At 41.4% G+C, this 19997-nt stretch overlaps 1 protein-coding gene across 10 annotated transcripts in view; it reads right to left on the bottom strand.

Moving 5' to 3' along the window:
* Positions 1-19997, bottom strand: part of sfswap (splicing factor SWAP) — a 130909-nt gene that overhangs the window by 63703 nt on the left and 47209 nt on the right. For all 10 annotated transcript variants that reach the window (XM_078227145.1, XM_078227143.1, XM_078227138.1 and 7 more), the window contains 3 exons: positions 17633-17726; positions 3009-3180; positions 1727-1939 (listed from right to left, as the gene is read on the bottom strand). In XM_078227145.1, the coding sequence (XP_078083271.1) occupies positions 1727-1939; positions 3009-3180; positions 17633-17726 (479 nt within the window). The remainder of the gene's footprint in view (positions 1-1726; positions 1940-3008; positions 3181-17632; positions 17727-19997) is intronic.

Below are 19997 nucleotides of genomic sequence, written 5' to 3'. Positions count from 1 at the left end.
CGTGGGAATTTTTAATGGGAATGTAAAAGCGAGGGCTGAATTCCAGACCTTAAAATGAGAACTAAATTAAATTAAGAAATTACAGGGCATGTCAAGTGAGGTGAATATATCATTTAAGAGCAACTACAATTTTAAATGAATTTTAGAAATTTTGTTTCGTGCACAATTTTGTCTACGAAGAAAAATTAAAACTAAGGGCATACTACATTATACGGGGAGGCAGTCGTTGGACTAGTAATCCAGAGGTCCAGGGTAATTACTCTGGGACCAGGGTTCAAATCCTACCATGGCAGATGATGGAATTCGAGTCCAATAAAGGTCTGATATTAAAAGTCAAACGGTGTCCACGGAAGCATTATCGATAATCGTAAAAATCCATCTGGTTCACTAATGTCCTTTCGGGAAGAAAATTGTCCATCCTTACTTGGTCCTGCCTACATGGGACTCCAGGTCTACAGCAATGTGGTGGACTCCTAGCTTCCCTCTCAAATGGCCTAACAAGCCACTCAGTTATATCAAACCACTCAAGGGCAATTAGGGACGGGAAACAAATGCTGGCCTAGACTGCAAAACCCACATCCCATAAATGAATTTAAAAAACATCAAAACGCAGTCAGAAAACATTGTTCCACTCTTTCCAATTCTATCATCGAAAGGATATTATTAAATTAGAATGAGTGCAGAAAAGATTTACTAGGATGCTACCGGGACTTGATGGTTTGAGTTATAAGAAGAGGCTGGATTAAGACTCCTTTCCCTGCAGTGTAGGAGGCTTAGGGCTGATCTTACAGAGTTCTACGGAACAATAAGGGACACAGATAAGGTAGATAGTCAACATCTTTTCCCAAAGGTAGGGGAGTCTAAAACTAGAGGGCATAGATTTAAGGCGAGGGGGAGTGATACAAATGGGTTCAGAGGGGCAACTGTTTCACTTAGAGGGTGGTAAGTTTTTGGAATGAGCTGCCAGAGGTAGTAGTAGAGGCGGGTACAATTTTGTCTTTTAAAAAGCATTTAGACAGTTACATGGATAAGATGGGTATAAAGGGATTTGGGCCAAATGCAGACAATTGGGACCAGCCTAGTAGTAAAAACTGTGTGGCATGGACTGTTTCCATGCTGTAAACCTCTATGACTATATGGTTTATCCCTTTCAGATGAAAAACACCTAGAAAATTCAGTTTCCTGAAAGCACTCAGGACAATTTATTCTGAACAAAACCTGCCTGGTAGCCATCATGTGCTGGGGATTCACCAGTTCTAAAACGGGCATCCACGAGTTCTGTGGACCATCAGCTGCAGAAAATTCCATCACAATCTAAAACTCGTTCACAGCCTGACATATCCTCCCTGGTGAAATGAGCAGTTTAAGAGACCATGCCAGGAGCAGCATACCTACAAATGAGGTGTCAATCTGGTGGAGCTCCAACACAACACTACACTCATGCTAAATTGCAGAAATGATCCTGCAACCAATGGTTCAGATTAAAGCTCTGCAGTCTCCTTGATCAACACTGCGTGTGTGTGATTCATTGCATGTAATTACAGTAACCCACAAAGGTAAGTGGGCACACCCAAGTACAATTAACAGGTGGAAACTGAAACACGGAAGACAGTTATAGGTCTTTGCTAGGCTACAAATGAATCCTATTTAAATCAAAGTAACAATTTCCCAATTGAATAAATCCCGTATTTAATTTCAATCACAAGCGCAAAGAGCATAACCATACCGTGCTTAGCCTCAATTTCCTCTGCAGTGAGCTGGGGCCTCTTCTCCTCTGGAGGAAGGGTAGAAGCCATTTCTTTGGTTGAATCAGCGTTGGATGTTTCTTGCGCATCATGGTCCTCATCACTATCATCGTCAAGTTTTACTCGCTTTTTCTCAAGCGGGAGCATGTCGTTTTCTTTTGCTTTAATTGCAAAACTTATTGGTGCAAAAGACGCTATGAGGAAAATATTCAGAATATAAATAAAAAATATTTCCACACCCACATCTTTAAAACCTATAAAAGTATTCATTCAAACGACGCTGAAAACATATATGTTTCAAAATGCAATAAATCTAGCTAATGGTTTTCCTTTGGTGCCCAGAATATTCAGTACAACAAACCGCACAAAGTCTACGAGTAAATAGCTTTCAAAGTCAAATATAGTCAGCATCATTTTACTGAGGAATAATGAAGATATAGCGTGCAGCGAACATCAAAGCTCAGACTTATTTGACTACCTCAACTTCAATTTCATTACTCTGCATAAAATGTACTCAATAGTCATTAGCATTCAATATTTTTTTTGAGTGCAACAAGTTAAAACTAAATTGACATAAAGTAACACAGAAAATGTGTGTTACACGCAACACATGCGTCAGCATTTGAGTAAAGAGACAGGATAAGGTTTGGATGGGAACACTTCAGCATAGTCATAGAGGTTTACAGCATGGAGACAGGCCCTTCAGCTCAACTTGTCCATGCCGCCCCTTTTTTAACCACTAAGCTGGTCCCAATTGTCCACGTTTGGCCCATATCCCTCTATACCCATCTTACTCATGTAACTGTCTAAATGCTTTTTGAAAGACAAAATTGTACCTGCCTCTACTACTACCTCTGGCAGCTCATTCCAGACACTCACCACCCTCTGTGAAACAAATTGCTCCTCTGGACACTTTTGTATCTCTCCCCTCTCACCTTAAACCAATGCCCTCTAGTTCTAGACCCCCCTACCTTTGGGAAAAGATATTGACTATCCTCATTATTTTATAGACCTCTATAAGATCACCCCTAAGTCTCCTACACTCCAGGGAAAAAGTCCCAGTCTATCCAGCCTCTCCTTACAACTCAAACCATTAAGTAAGTCCCTTTGGCATCCTAGTAAACCATTTCTGCACTTAGCATAGTGTTTTCCCTTTTTATACTGACAGATCTATTTATATGCACCTTTGTGGTTAGACTTACAACTTCCACCTCTTGCATTTTCTTAAAATCTTAAGAAACAACTTTATAGTTCTATTATTACCTTTTATTAGCTTTCCATCATTAACAGGCTTATCAGTCGAACTGGTGCAGTCTGTTTGGGTTATCATAGCATTTGACACACTTGTACTGGTTACTTCCTGCTGTACTTCAAACTGTAAGACATCTGTACTGCTGTTTTCAGAACACGCAAGTGTACTTGATGCGACAGTCTCCTTGAAAAGAGGATAATTAGCATTATAGGGCATTCCAATTTTAAGATACTAAAAATCTGGATCTGTACAACAACATGCTGCAGACGGCTATAACTGGAAGACAGCAACCAATGAAGGTGGCCTCCTTATACATTAATTAAAAACTTATAACTACAATAGTTCTCTATAAGACCATAAGACATAGAACATTACAGCGCAGTACAGGCCCTTCGGCCCTCGATGTTGCGCCAACCTGTGAAACCAATCTAAAGCCCATCTAACCTACACTATTCCAATATCATCCATATGTTTATCCAATGACCATTTAAATACCCTTAATGTTGGCGAGTCCACTACTGTTGCAGACAGGGCATTCCATGCCCTTACTACTCTCTGTGTAAAGAACCTACCTCTGACATCTGTCCTATATCTATCACCCCTCAATTTAAAGCTATGTCCCCTCGTGCTAGCCATCACCATCCGAGGAAAAAGGCTCTCACTGTCCATAGGAGCAGAATTAGGCCACTCAGCCCATCGAGTCTGCTCCGCCATTCAATCATGGCTGATATTTTTCTCATCCCCATTCACCTGTTTTTCCCCCATAACCCCTGATCCCCTTATTTATCAAGAACCTATCTATCTCTGTCTTAAAGACACTCAAAGACCTGGCCTCCACGACCTTCTGCGGCAAAGAGTTCCAGAGATTCACCACTCTCTGCCTGAAGAAATTCCTCCTCATCTCTGTTTTAAAGGATCGGTCCTTTAGCCTGAGGTTGTGCCCTCTGGCTCTAGTTTTTCCTACTAGTGGAAACACCCTCTTCACATCCACTCTATCTAGGCCTGGCAGTATCCTGTAAGTTTCAATAAGATCCCCCCTCATCCTTCTAAACTCCAACGAGTACAGACCCAGAGTCCTCAACCGTTCCTCATACCTATCTCACAACCGCTCACAACAAAAGATGCATTTAGCACATTCAGACATCACAGTTCATTGTCAGAAGACAGTAGAAAAATGGAACTGAGTAACACACTGACTTGTGTTCAAAACACAGTCCACAAGTTATGGCGATACGGAAACTCAGTTCTTTCAGTACTTGTATTTCTTATCTGCTAGCTAGCCCTGTGCAAAAGCTTTGAAAATTTGTGATTACGTTATAAATCAGAAGACAAAGATTTTTTTTATTCCTTCAGCACATGCGAGTGTTATTGGCAACGCCAGCATTTGTTTCCCATCCCGAAAGGGTCTTGAACTGAGTGGCTTGCTAGGCCATTTCAGAGGCTCAAGGGGCATTTAAGAGACAACCACAATGTTGTGGATCTGGATTTCCTTCCCTAAAGGAAACTAAAACTGAACCTAAAGTGAACAGCATTCGATGATGACTGAGACTAGCAATCCCTGATCTTGTTAACTGAATTTAAATTTCATCAGCTACCATTAGCCTGAGTCTCTGCATTATTAACCCTGCGACATATCCAATGCGCAACCATCTCCCCAATGAACATCATAAACTTATATGTGCACATAGCAACGTGAATTTAAATTCTATAGCATAGCCCTATGATACTCATCATACTCTCACAAAACATTACTAGCACAGGCACTACTAATATAAAGACCTAAAAGAATAGACTTAAACATGGTAGTTAGGCTCCAACTGGAGAATACCTTTCACTTCTGGGAACATACAGAAAGTGAATTAAGACCTCAAAAATAAATGCAGAGGAGATATACTAAATTGGTATGAGGAATGTAGAGATTAGAGTAGAGATGGTTAAGATAGACAGAGTTGATGGGAGAAACTGTCCCTGCTCGTAGAAGGATCAAGAATAGAGGGCACAGGTTTAAAGTAATTTGTAAAAGAAGCAAATGTGATGCAAGAAAAAAAAATCAGAGTGGTTTGAGTCTGGAATGTTCTGCCTGGAAGATTGGTGGAAGCAGGTTCAATTGAGACATTCAAGAGGGCATTGGATGATAATTTGAATAGAAACAATGTGCAGGGAATACAGAGAAAAGGTAGGGGAATGGCACTAAGTCATGATGCTGATTTAAGGAGGCAGTACAGACATGACGGGCCAAATGGCTTCCTTCTGCGCCGTAACAAGTCTGTGACTCTGTGAAGAGCCTTTGTAATACAAGAGGATGGTTTTGAGAGGAAACAAGCAGAAACTGTTCCCACTGGAAGAAGAGTCAGTAATAGAAGAAAGAAATATAAACTTGTCAAAGAACCCAGAGGCAAGGTGAGAATTCTTTTTAAACAAAGCAATTTTTGTAACAATCTGCAAAACACTGCCTGTAAGGATGATGGAAGCAGATCCACTTGCAACTTTCAAAAGGGAATGTATTCTCAAATAACAAAATGCTGGGCTGTGGGGAAGAGACTAATTAGTTATTTTGAACAGACAGCACAAACTAAAGGCACCAAGTAGCCTTCTATGCTTTATTTGAAGAATAAGGAATCCAATACATTCTTTCTTAGGATCAGACAAATTACAGCTCAGCACTTATGATATTTAGCATGAAAAAGCAACAATTTTAAAGTCAGTTTGGAACAAAGAAGCACTACAGCACTCATGTCACCACAGCAATGCCTTGTGAAACTATACAAATAACTTAACGGCTTGCAGAAATCAAAAAACATCGATGCACATTGTCCCACAAGAAATCCTTAGAAAAATAGAATTAATCTTTAAAATACTCGCCAGTTTTTGACCATACCTTTTTTTTCAAAAAGGTGTTCATTGTTGATATTCATACAGACTTGAGTGTACTGATGTAAGCAATATGGTAAGTTAGCATGCAGGTAGAGCAAGCAACTCAAGAGTCTTGTGGTGGAGTGGCTAGTGTCCCTGCTTCTGAGCCAGAAGCCCCAGGTTTAAGGTCCACCCCAGGACCTTAAACCCCAGGGCCAGGTGAAGGAAGCTGCATTCATTATGTGGCCAACAGGTTGAGTATCAACCTGCAAAATCCTTCCTCTATGCCAGTCAGAGGCAGTAAGATGGGAGACTCCTGGTCAGCCATGCTTGATTGGAGTGGCTCCCCTCAAGCTTTGGTGACAGGCTAGCAACCTGTTCCAGAAAAAACTAGCTATGGAAACAGATGAAAGTCTGCCTTGTGCACCACTAGGTGCAGGAAGACAAATGATAATAAGAAGAAAACCAAATGGTGTTTGGGGGTCATAATATACGAATAAAGAAGTCTTGTTATAACTGTGAGACCACACCTGGAGAACTGTGCGCAGTTTGGTCTCCATTTCTAAGGACAGATATAATTGTCTTAGAGATGATACAAAGAAGGTTCGCTAGGTTGGCTGATTGGTTCCTGGGATGAGGGATGTGTCCTTTGATGAAAGGCTGAATAAATGGGGTCTATATTCCATGGAGTTCAGAAGAATGAGAGATAATTTCACTGAAACAAACAAGATTCTGAAGGGGTTTGGGAAGGATGAACAGCAAGAGGTGCTTCCCCTGACTGGGGAAGTAGGACCACCATTAGCACAGCCTCAGGATTAGCGGTTGATCACCTAGGACTGAGGGGAGGAGAAATCCCTACACTCAAAGCCGTGAGAATTGTAGGAAGTCTCTGTCTCAGGGGATTGTGGATGCTCCAATGTTGAGGATGCTTAATCCTGAGACAGACAGATGTTTGATCCTTTTGGGATCCAGGGACTGGTGGGGGAGTGGAGTTGAGGCAGAAGACAAGCCATGGTCATTTGAATGACTTAAGCTTGAGGGGTCTACTCATATTTCATCTGGAGATACAATGAAATACATCCTATTACATAGTTGCCTACTCAGTACAAAATAATCTGCCTTCTCGATGTTTCAGGCAAATTAAAAATAATTTACCTACATTCTCAAAATGTTTGAGTTATAAGGAGAGGCTGGATAGACTGGGACTTTTTTCTTTGGAGCGTAGGAAACTTAGTAGTGATCTTCTAGAGGTCTATAAAATAATGAGGGGCACAGATCAGCTAGATAGTCAATATTTTTTCCCAAAGTTGGGGAGTCTAAAACTAGAGGTTTAAGGTGAGAAGGAAGAGATACAAAAAGTGTTCAGAGGGGCAATTTTTTCACAGAGGGTGGTGAGTGTCTGGAACAAGCTGCCAGAGATAGTAGTAGAGGCGGGTGCAATTTTGTCTTTTAAAAAGCATTTAGACAGTTACATGGGTAAGATGGGTATAGAGGGATATGGGGCAAACGCGGGCAATTGGGACTAGTTTAGGGGTTAAAAAAAAAGAGCGGCATGGACAAGTTGGGCCGAAGGGCTTGTTTCCATGCTGTAAACCTCTATGACCTTTATTCTCTCTATATAGAAAGTAAAATCTCCACTTGCTAATGCCCAAAGAACAATCATATAATCTAGATTACGCAAAGAATTCAGGGCATGACGCTCTTGCTGCTTTATCCATGTGTCAAATGTACATGTACTAGAATTAAGGGCAATTTCCACAGCAATACTCACTGGGCTCATAAAAGGAGCAACTTAATGACAGAAAGTCGGAGACACACACAGAAATGTTCCACTCCTGACAATCTAGCATGGAGCACATCCTTGTCTCATGCAGATCAGCAAAGCAAATACAAGGAAGGAATAACGAAAATTATAATGACATCCTTATAAACCTACTCTACAGTGGTACCTTACAAAGACATGCGCTGCAGAAAAATTTCCTTCAAGTTAGTGATTTAATCAGCTGCTCCTGACCTTCACCAGCTCTGAGGGCTTCAGTACAACACCAGTAATTGGCCAACAAAGGTTTCCTATTAAAACTGAATATTACTTGAGCCTGATGGGATGCTAAGTTTTTCAGGAAGATTAAACGCATTGTTAAAATCTGTGCTCACACAAAAGTAACCTGACTTCAAAGCCTTACCTAGCAGGGGAGAGTTAATGGTCACCTGGCAGGGATGCGCTTCTCGGCCTTTTGGCTAAGATCGAGCCCAAGAAGGGGTTCAATGCCTTTTCTTGTCAGTTTGGATCTTATGTCTCTCTCTTCTGAAGACCATGAATTGGATTCAATGTGAATTTTGGAGCAAGCAAGGAGATGGATTCGGGTCTGCCCAGTCTGTTCTGCACATTGGTTTTGTAACTTTAAGAACGGAGTAAATGTTTTTTTTAAAAAGACTCCAGGAATCACATTACACAAATCAATAGGATGAAGTTCCTTTGCCCACATCATTGCCAGTATGCCCTTCAAGAAACTGGAAACCAAACTTTGTACAAGGGAGGGCGACTCTTCAACTCTCCAGGGGTCAACTGCCAATGCTCTACCACCGCTCTCTAACTGCTGCTCTGTGAGATTGGACGCACGCTCCACTGCTGCTAAGCACTCGGATTAGTACTCAATCATCGCACTGCATGCTCTGCCGCACTACTACATCTCCCGTTTAAGTTTTTTACTGTTCTATTTCTGAACAGGCAACCATTTACAAGAAGAGACAATAATATTTAAAAATGGTTGGGTAATATGCAATACAGTCTCCCAGAATTTTAGTCCATCAGGAGACTTCCAAATTCTCCGAGAACTTCTCAGCTCTCTGGCCGGCTGTGCCTCAGTTAAGGAAGCAATGCCTTGAGCAGCAGTCGAGTGGTTTGCAATTTCAGAAGGTGCGTTAGTGCAGACATCTGCTCCAGTTCCCATTGGAACAACGCAGGGGCCTTCCTCTAAATAACCAGTCCCACTGAGCTTGGCACCATTGGAGGAAGGCTGGTAGGTGCTGCTAGAACTTCCTTTGCTTGTATTGTATTGGTTTCTCTCTTCCTGATGCGGTCTACATGTTTCCGTACTTTCCTTCCTTGGAGGTCAACAAGGTAGGACAGCTGGCCTGTTTTTGTTGTGATCTTCCCGGGGACCCAGGCTGGACCAAAATTAAAGTTCCTGACGAATACTAAGTCGCTTACCTCGAATGACCTATCACTCTTAATAAAATCATGATTATCTCTTTTACATTTCCACCTTCCCCACTAAATTGAGGAACACTAAATTGAGGTCAATTTTGGTCCAGAGGCACCTCTCCATTAGTCGCTCTGTGAGGAGATACCCCGCATTAACGTGTGGTGTTGTCCTGTAAGGAAGGGGGAATCTGGCAAGTTTCAATCATAATGGTGCGCCTGGCTGTTTTTTCATCGCTGACCTGAATGCCTGGACAGCTCTTTCTGTGAAGCCATTCAAGGTTGGATGATAGAGTGCCATGCACATCCTTTATTTCATTATCTTGCATAAAATGCTGAAACAGTGCCTACATAAAGGCAGTGCCATTATCAGAGACCAGAACTTCTGGCAGGCCTTGAGCAGCGAACTCTTCAAAAGTTATAGATGACGTCGTTGTTCTCATTTCAAGAATATCAAGCCACTTGGAATGTGTATCAACAATAACCAGGAACATAGTGCCCATAATGAGACCTGCAAAATCCTAATGTCACCATGCCCAAGGTTGGCCAGGCCACTCCCACGGGTTCAAGGGAGCCGAAGGATGTAGTGTTCACTGTGACTGGCATTGATCACAATGCTTAACTAGATTTTCAATATCCTGATCAATGCCCAGCCATCAAGTGGCGAGCATCTTCATTTTGGTCTGACCTGGGTGAGCATTGTGTAATTCGTGCAGTAACACTCCTCTTGCTGGGCCAGAAACGACTACTCTAGACCCCCACAGTAATACCCCGTCCTCACAGTTCAGTTCTTCTTTGCGGAGTTGGAAAGCTTGAATTGGTCCGACTTGTCAAAGTGCCATCCACGGAGGATCATTCTGGACAGGACTGGGTCAGAGTGCAATTCCAAATCTGTTTTCACGATACCGGCAGCGTATCTGATAGTTAACAGGATTTCTTGTGGTACTGTGGGTGGTGATATGGTTTAAGGCGACTCTGGGGATCTAGTTTGGGTATCTAGTCTCTGCTAGAAGTCAAGTCCACCGGTGGACTCTAAACGATATAATAGGAATAGGCCTGTCCTTGTGAAATAACCCAAATGATGGCTTGTGATTGGTGATGATCACAAAGTGACGTCAATAATTGTACAGGTGGAACTTTTTAATTCTGGGAATGATGGTTAAGCCCTCTTTCTCAATTTGGGAGTATTTCCTCTTGATATCAGTCAAGGTTCGTGACGCAAAAGTGATGCGTGGTTCTACACCATCTTCCATTTCATGAGACAAAACTACCCCTATGCCAAAGCATCACACATTAGAATTCTCTCTTTGGGTTGAGATGGACTAGCCAGTCTGAAGATTGTAAAGCAAATTTAACTTTAGTCAGATTTCTTTGTGATTTGCTCCAACACCAAGCAGATGTAACAGTGCCAGCACTGTTGATAAATTTGGTATAAAACTGGCCACAGTAATTAACCATGCCCAAAAGGGATTTCAGATCTGACACGTTTATAGGTGGTGGTGCTTCCTTTATACCTTTTACTTTCCTTCCTTGGAGGTCAACAAGGTAGGACAGAGTAAGATGAAAACCACCTCAACTCCCTGGAGGTCAGCTGCCAGTGCTCAACCACCACTCTCCAACCCCCGCTCCACACTCTTGGACTCATGCTCTCCGGCCGCGTAGCACACTCTACCACGGGAGCCAATTGCACTTGAGAAATTTAAGAATTTTCTAAGTATGGAAGTGATCCCAAAACATAGGACATCAGCATTCCATTGTTAGAGCTGTGTTTCTAGCAGCACAATCAGCTCAGTTGAATGCTGCAGAAGGAAAAAAAATGATAAAATGCCCTAACAAATTTATACATGTGCGTCCTGATGAAAAACCTATCTACTAATTTTCCCATATTGCCTTTCCAAAGTATTTTCTCCAATCACTGTTTAGTGTTAACAGCACCTTTTCCCAGGTAAAATACGCATAAAAGCAATGCTTAGTCAAATAAAAATAGTAATTTAGTTAATAACTTTGAGAACTCATGTTTCTTGGTTGAAATAAAGGTAACTAGGTGATGAAATCTTTGCATTTTAAACAGTGAAGCCTCGTCACGTGCCGTTTTATTTCCAGTTCTTTCATTGTTGATCATCCTAAACGGACATCATCAGTGAAACAGTGACCTTTTTCCGACAGAAATTCGGTTCAGAAATTCTCCATTCAGTTCAATTTTTATTGGCAGGAATGTATAAGGACTACCTTTGGAGATAAAGTCACCGTCAGACTAGAAATAAATATTGACAGTTCAACAATTGGTTACATATATGTTTTCACAGAATGGTTAATTAGCTACCCTCAAATAAATGGATTTTCTTTCTCTTTAATAACACTGAAATGGAGAGAGGCATGTTCCTTAGTACCAAAACTGCTTTGTCCTTGCACAGCATTTAAAAAAGGAACCGAAGATAATGGCTGACCGGGTAGGCAAGGAAGAAGTTATTCGACAAAACAATTGAAAGGGCTTCCTAATAATGATACAATTTATAAGCAGAAATTTTATACACAAACTGGAAGTGCCATTCTTCTGTGAGTATAACTGCCATCGAAGTTTAGAGCTCCTTTTGTTTAATGATATGATCCTAATCAACCCAGATCAAGTGAATCCATACTAGAATTCTTCACTAACATATATATTCACACCAAGCACCAAGAAATTGGATGTTTTTTTTTCCACCTATGAAACAGCTTCCACCTCAGCCCCTCTATTGCTGAAACCCTTGTCCATGTTTCTGTCACCTCTCACCTCCTCCTTTCAACTATTCCAGATTGACCAGATTCCCATTGTTCACTTTCTACAAACTTCAACTCATACAAACTCTACTGCCATATACTATTCCACTGCAAGTTCCACCTACATATCACAACCCTGTTCTTAAATCATATAGGAGGCCATTCAGCCCATCGATGCTGCACTGACTCTCCGGCAGAGCAACTGACCCAGGCCCTTTGCACCGCTCTATTTCCGTAGCCCCACGCATCATCATGGCCATTCCAGCTAACCTACACATCTTGGGACACCAAGGTGAAATTTAGCATGGCCAATCCACCTAACCTGCACATCTTTGGACTGCCGGAGGAAACTCATGCAAACATGGGGAGAACCTGCAAACTCCACACAGTCACCTAAGGCCGGAATTGAACCCAGGTCCCTAGCGCTGTGAGGCAGCAGTGCTAACCACTGTGCCACCGTGCTATCTATATTGGCTCTCGTTTTCCATCACCACAATTTTGAATTCTGATCTGTACTGAAATCCTTTGCCATGCCATTGGTAGCCCCAGTCAAGCAATGCCTCGATATTGATATTTTAATCCTAGAATTCAAATGCTCCATGGCTTTGCCCCCTCCCTAACTCTAATATCCTGCACCTCTGTAACCCTCCAAGGTCTCTGTGCTCCACTAATTCTGGTCTCTTTAACATTCCCGATTTGAAGAGCTGTACTTTGGGTGGCCATGCCTTCAGTTGCCTGGACCCGAAACCATGGAACTCCCTCCCTAAACCTGTCCATCTCTCTCTTTCTCTTCCTTTAAGATACTCCTTAAAACCTACCTGTTTCTAACCACGCTCTCGGTCAACTGCCCTAATATATACTCGAGTGGTTCAGTGTTAAATTATGTTTGATAATGCTATTGCAAAGGGATGTTTTACTAACTAAAGTTGCTACAGAAACTTAAGTGGCTGTATTACAAATCTCTCCTGTGCAAAAATTGACCATTCTGCAGACAATACTATTGAATGCAATCCCCTTAACCATGGGGTGAAATTGCACAATTTATAGTGTTTTTAATAGAAATATAACTCGAGATGCAACTGCTACATTTCCCATATAAAATTCATGCAAGACGTGCCTTCACCTCACAAATACCCAGTTTCTCATCAAGTTTAGCAGCGCATACAAATTATTTCACATTCAGCAGGTGTGGGCAAGGTGAACAGACTGGATTAAAGCTTTGTAATTAAAATTAAATTCTATGATGCTGATTTACATTATTCATTTATAATTGGCACAGTGGCAGAGTGGGTAGCACTGCTGCCTCACAGCGCCAGGTACCCGGGTTCGATTCCCGGCTTGGGCCACTGTCTGTTTGGAGTTTGCACATTCTCCCCGTGTCTGCGTGGGTTTCCTCTGGATTCTCGGGTTTCCTCCCACAGTCCAAAGATGGGCGGGTTAGGTGGATTGGCCATGCTAAATTGCCCCTCAGTGTCAGGGGGACCAGCTAGGGTAAATGCATGGGGTTATGGGGATAGGACCTGGGTGGGATTGTCGTCGGTGCAGATTTGATGGACCGAATGGCCACCTTCTGCACTGTAGTCTCTTACATTCAGGGTATCTACATTTTGCAGTCGATTTCTTATAACATTTTCCATACACATGATTCATGTACATCAAATAATACATTTTACAATGGCCTAGTGGTATTATCGCTGGACTATTAATCCAAAAACTCAACTAATGTTCTGGGGACCCAGGTTTGAATCCCTCCACGGCAGATGGTGGAATTTGAATTCAATAAAAATACCATGAAGATGTGCGGGTTAGGTTGATTGGCCATGATAAATTGCTCCTTAATGTCAGGGGATTAGGAGGGTAAATATGTGGGGTTACAGGGATAGGACAGAATCTGGGATTGTTGTTGGCACAGGCTCAATGTGCCAAATGGCCCCCTTCTGCACTGTAGATTCTATGAAACCATTGTCCAAAAAACCCATCTGCTTCACTAATGCCCCTCAGGTAAGGACGGTAGATTTCCTTCCCTTGTCTGGCCTACATGCGACTCCAGACCCACAGCAACATGGTTGTTTCTCAGCTGCTCTCTGAAATGGCCTAGCAAACCACTCAGTTCAAGGGCAACAAGGGGTGGGCAATAAATGCTGGCCGGCCAGCCAGCGATGCTCATGTCCCACGAATGAATAAAAAAAATTTCAAGGCTGAGTTAGAGTTTGGATCTACAATGGAGTCAAAGGTTATCAAGGACAGGTAGGTAAGTGGAGTTAAGGCCACAATCAGATCAGCTATGATCTTACTGAATGGCTGATGGACCGAAAGGCCCACTCCTGTTTCTTCTTATGACCATAATCTGAAGCTCCCTATAAACTGATCAGTGTGCAACATTACAGAAACATAGCAAACTTATTGCAGACGTCTTCATTTTCAATCCAACAGGATTTATATCCATCCAAAAATGGGACTACAAAATAATTACAGCTGTCATAAATATAGAATCATTCCATGGATGTAAATACCAGTATCAGTATAATTTACAACTTGAGAAAACATACTGATCTATGAAGCACAAAACCACTTATGGTGAACATGATGTATTTTGCTATTCTGTCAATTAGGTTTCATGGCCATGAACCTGAAAATAGGGGCACAGTCTTAAAAGCAATTACTTTTCTACTGTTCTTACATCCCGTCAAATAAAATAATCTTAGTAATCCATTTGCAGTGACAATTTTTCTTTCTATACTATTGCCTGCACCCATATCTTAAAAGGAACAAACCAGTCTCAGATCTTTATAATGGATGTCTTTCTCCGTATGATCATTTACATTCTTTATGCATTGCTGGTTTCGGAGCTGGTACTTACAACAGAAATGAGAAATTTATATATGAAAACAAATTAGCCAGCACATTTAATCACCTACGTTGCTAAACCTAGTTAACATTCCAATACAAACTCATTTCTATCTTCAGAAATATTCCATTTCTTAGATTGAAATGTGAATGGATAGCCATTCTACTGCACCTGATTTGCCCTGGCTGCATACACATCCTCAATTAGTTATTTTTAAAGGTTTTATGGCTGAAATAAAGCAAAGACGAAGTAATCTTTCATTCATATAGAATGCATGTTAAAAGAAAAATCCCATTCTCCCACCCTGCCCTTAGAAGGAGTCCAGGAAAGGCACAATATCTCCATTAAAACCAAGAAACAGAACCCATGAAGTTCCTACAAGGAGCTGCTGATCCACAGCAGATTACAATAATAGCAAATTAAAAATCTGCTTGCACATTATGCACTCTCTATTTAGCAAATACTGTTGCTTATCTGATAACGGTTTTACGATTTTCATAAAAGCAAAATACTGCAAATCCTGGAGATCTAAACCCAAAAGTTGCTGAGCTTTTCATGCATAACTGGCAGCACCAGAGTCAGAGATTTGTAGCATGGAAACAGATCCTTCGGCCCAACTTGTCCATGCCACCCAGTTTTTACCACTAACCTAGTCCGAATTACCTGTGTTTGGCCCATATCCCTCTATACCCATCTTGCTCATGTAACTATCTAAATGCTTTTTTAAAAACAAAATTGTACCCGCTCTACTACTACCTCTGGCAGCTTGTTCCAAACACTCACCACCCTCTGTGTAAAACAATTGCCCCTCTGGACCCTTTTGTAACTCTCCCCACTCACCTTAAACCTATGCCCTACCTTTGGGAAAGGATGTTGATTATCTACTTAAAGCACCCCCCCGCCCCCATAGACTTCTTTAATATCACACCTCAGCCTCCTACGCTCCAGGGAAAAAAAGTCCCAGCATATCCAGCCTCTCCTTATAACTCAAACCATCAAGTTCTGGTAGCATCCTCATAAATCTTTTCTCACTCTTTCTAGTTTAATAATATCCTTTCTATAATAGGGTGACCAGAACTGTACACAGTATTCCAAGTGTGGCCGTACCAATGTCTTGTACAACTTCCAACATGATGTCCCAACTCCTGTATTCAATGTTCTGACCAATGAAACCAAGCATGCCGAATGCCTTCTTCACCACTCTGTCCACCTGTGACTCCACTTTCAAGGAGCTATAAACCCAAACCCCTAGGTTTCTTTGTTCTATAACTCTCCTCAACCCCCAACCATTACCTGAGTAAGTCCTGCCCTGGTTTGATCTACCAAAATGCATCACCTCGCATTTATCTAAATTAAACTCCATTTGCCATTCATCAGTCCACTTTCCCAATTGATCAAGATCCCGTTGCAATCCTAGACAACCTTCTTCACTGTCCACTATGCCACAAATCTTGGTGTCATCTGCAAACATACTAACCATGCCTCAGTGGAGACAGAAACAGAGTTAACATTTGAGTCCAATATGACTCAGTTCCAAATAGTCATACTGGACTGGAAATCCTAACTCTTTCTTTCTTCACAGATGCTATCAGACCTGCTGAGATTTTCCAATACTTCCTACTTCGATTTTTCATGTTCAAAAGTGATCCACCATGTTTATTTATCATGCCAATGATAAATGCTGAATACCATTTGGCAATGCCATACTTGTTTAATCCAGAATTTGCTGTGAATTGACACTGCTTGAAACTAGTCATCTATAGCAAATATGTTAAACTTCAATAGGTCACAGACAGCTTGGTGGAACGGCAGGTAGATGATATTTAAATGCAGAAAAGAGTGAAGTGATTCGTTGCGTAAGCGAGAACAGGGGCAGGCAATACAAAATGAAGGGTACAGGAACAGAGGGACATGCAGACATATGTCTACAAATCATTGAAGGTGGCCAGGCAAGTTGAGAGCGCGGTTAATAAAGCATGAAAATCGGGACAGAGTAAAAAAAAACAAGGAAATTATAATAAACTTGTATAAAACACTGGTTCGGTTTCAACTGGAGTACTGTGTCCAGTCTGGGCACCGCATTTTAGGAAGGATGTGAAGGCATAAGAGAATGTAGAGAAGATTCACATGAATGGCTCCAAGATGAGGAACTTCAGTTACGTAATAGACTGGAGAAAATGGAGTGTTCTCTCTGGAGATTGAGAGGTTTGATAGATGCATTCAAAATAATGTGGGGTCTGGATCGAGTAGATAGAAAGAAGCTGTTCCCAAATGACGGAAGAATCAAGAGCTACAGGATGCTGATCTAAGATGATTGCCGCCACTGGAAAAAGAAGCACGAGGAAAAATGTTCCAATGCACTGATTGGTTAGGATCTGGAATGCATTTTTTTAAAGTTTATTTATTAGTCACAAGTAAAGCATACATTAACACTGCAATTAAGTTACTGTGAAATTCCCCTAGTCACCATACTCCAGCGTCAGTTTGGGTCACTGCACCTAACCAGCGCATCTTTCAGATTGTGGGAGGAAACTGGAGCACCCGGAGGAAACCCACGCAGACATGGGGAGAACGTGCAAACTCTGCACAAACAGTGATCCAAGCCGGGAATCGAACCTGGGTCCCTGGCGCTGTGAGGCAGCAGTGCTAACCACTGTGCCGCCCAGGCATTGCCGTGGGCATTATGGAGACAGATTCAATTGGCACTTTTAAAGGCGAATTAGATCATTACCCAAAGAGGAAAATTTGTAGGGCTACAGTGTAATCAGGAGGGAATGGCACTAGACCAATTGTTCTTGCAGAGTTGGCACAGTTATGATTGGCTGAAAGACCTTCTTTTGTGCTGTAACTATTTTATGATTCTATAATATATCTTTCCAACTGCTAAAGGCAGAGAAACATCAAACCAGAAACAGGTCAGCGAGTATATTCTTGGTTTCTCTTCTCCCCACCCAGCCCCACAACTCCCTTACCTGTGGAATACTGCAACCTTCCTTTTGAGAGAAGTACTGCTTCTTGAACTCATAATATGCATTGTACTGGTGCCAGGGCTGGAGAAACTCAAACCTGGAAGATAAAACACAGCCTTAAACTCAAAACTTTTTCTAAAATAGATCACCAAATAAAAATGGATTTCAAGAACTGAACATCAATTGTTAAAAAACCATTGATTATATTATTTATTAAATTGCTCATGAAACTGTTACCAAATGAATAAGTCAGAAGATTCCCTATTCCTCATTTATACGGTGTTAGCTGTGACTCTGTGCAGCACTTTTGCCGGAGTCCCACTTCAGGGTTTGAATACAAGTCAATGCTGACATTAAAGTGCAGTACTGAGGGAGGGTTGCACTGCAAGAGGTGCCATCTTCAATCTAAGCCCCCATTTGCCTGCTGGGATGGGTGCCAAAGACCCCATGGCACTATGCCGAAGAAGATTAACAGATCTGAAGTTGACAAATGTATTTATGAGCTTTAACAACTTTAATAGTAGACAAGAGAAGTTATTAGAACTCTTTCTCAGCATGATGGGAAATATTGCCAACACATAGGCATGATGGGTATAGTACTATCAGAAATCATAAAAAGTAATAACCTGCACAGGATGGGTAAGCAAATGTTAGGGTGTTGGAGGACAGACTTATAGATGTAGACCATCAACATCCACAGCCTTCCGGTGAGGTAACAGGGAACATTTGCAGCCTGTATAATTCTGCTTATTAATGACAAGACCCTGAACAGCATTGATGTACAGAGGGATCTTGAGGTTCAAGTCCATAGCTCCCTGAAAGTGGCCACACAGGTAAAGAAGGCGTATGGCATGCTTGCCTTTATTGGTGAGGGCATTGAGTACAAGAGTCAGGACATCATGTTGCAACTTTATAAAACTTTGGTTAGGCTGCACTTGAGTACTGTATTCAATTCTGGTCGCCACATTACAGGATGTGGAGGCTTTGGAGAGGGTGCAGAAGAGGTTTACCAGGATGCTGCCTGGATTAGAGGGTATGAGCTATAAGGAGAGGCTGGACAAACTAAGATTGTTTTCTCTGGAGCGGTGGAGGCTGAGGGGAGACCAGATAGAAGTCAGTAAAATTATGAGAGGCACAGATAGGGTTGACAGTCAGAATCTTTTTCCCAGAGTTGAAATGTCCAATACTAGGGGGCATGCACTTAAGGTGAAGGGGGGGGGTTTGTTCCTGTGCCGCACTGTTCTAGGAGTTCCTTTCCTGCATTTATCCCTCAGTCAACATCACAAACATTCAGAAATGTTATATATCAAGAATGAATGGAATGGCTTCATGGTATTAGTTGTAATGACAAAAAGGAAACAAACTTTAAATCCAAGCAATTAAAAAAAATAATTAAACCCAAAGAAATGAGAATGGTTTTGATTGAGAAGCAAACCAAACATGTGATTAGAAAACACATTCACATCAATCTGCACTTTAAACATTCGTCTATAGGTACTAAATGTGTTTGAAAGGTAGCTGAAGTTTATAAAAATTCATTATTGGAATGCCAGCGTCCTTGCCAAATCCTGTATTTATTATCCATCCCTAATAAAACCAGACAGCTAAAGATCAACCATGTTGTTGTAGACTCAGGTGCTATGTAGCCCAAACTGGGTAAGGATGACAAGCACTAATGAACCAACTGGGTTTTTAAACGAGAATCCAAGAGCTTCATTGCCACTACCTCTTTATTACAGTTTTTTTGAAAACTGAAATTAAATTCTCAAAGAATCATTGCGGGATTCGAACATATGTTCTTTGGATCATTAATCTAGGTATAAACACAAGTCGAGTAGTGCAGCACTACAACTTATATATTTTACAACATTCCTGCAATAGGTTAATACTCTAACCTACGATTTATACTTCTCTAACAAACCATGAGGTGGAGATGCGTTGGACTGGGGTGCAAGACTTCTTCCTGTGCCAATAAACCATGACACCAAGAAGTCTTTAGATAAGCAAATGTTAAATTAGAACCAAAGAATTGGTGTCATTCTCATTCAGCTCAAAGGGTTGAATGGCCTACTCCTGCCTCTATTTTCTATGCATGTTTCTATGCTAAATGCCAAACCTGATAGCGAAATCACATCGGACAAAATGCAATTTCCTTGGGATGTGGTGGTGGGCTGGGAAAGAGAGCAATAAGAAAAAAATTCCATTGTTCTCCCAGTTAAATATAGCCTGTTGTGAGGTTTAGATGTGTTATATTAAGATGATATACTGCCTACATAAGTGATTCAAACAACTAGTCAAGTCACATTTCAAAAATGTCACCGAATAAGAGTGTGGAATCTTATTTTACACTTTCCTAACTACACAGTAC

Source organism: Mustelus asterias, chromosome 13 (genome assembly GCF_964213995.1).
Source record: "Mustelus asterias chromosome 13, sMusAst1.hap1.1, whole genome shotgun sequence".
Classification (NCBI taxonomy): Eukaryota; Metazoa; Chordata; class Chondrichthyes; order Carcharhiniformes; family Triakidae; genus Mustelus; species Mustelus asterias.
The sequence above is the reverse complement of the archived record's forward strand: the minus strand, read 5'-3'. Positions and strand labels throughout refer to the sequence as shown.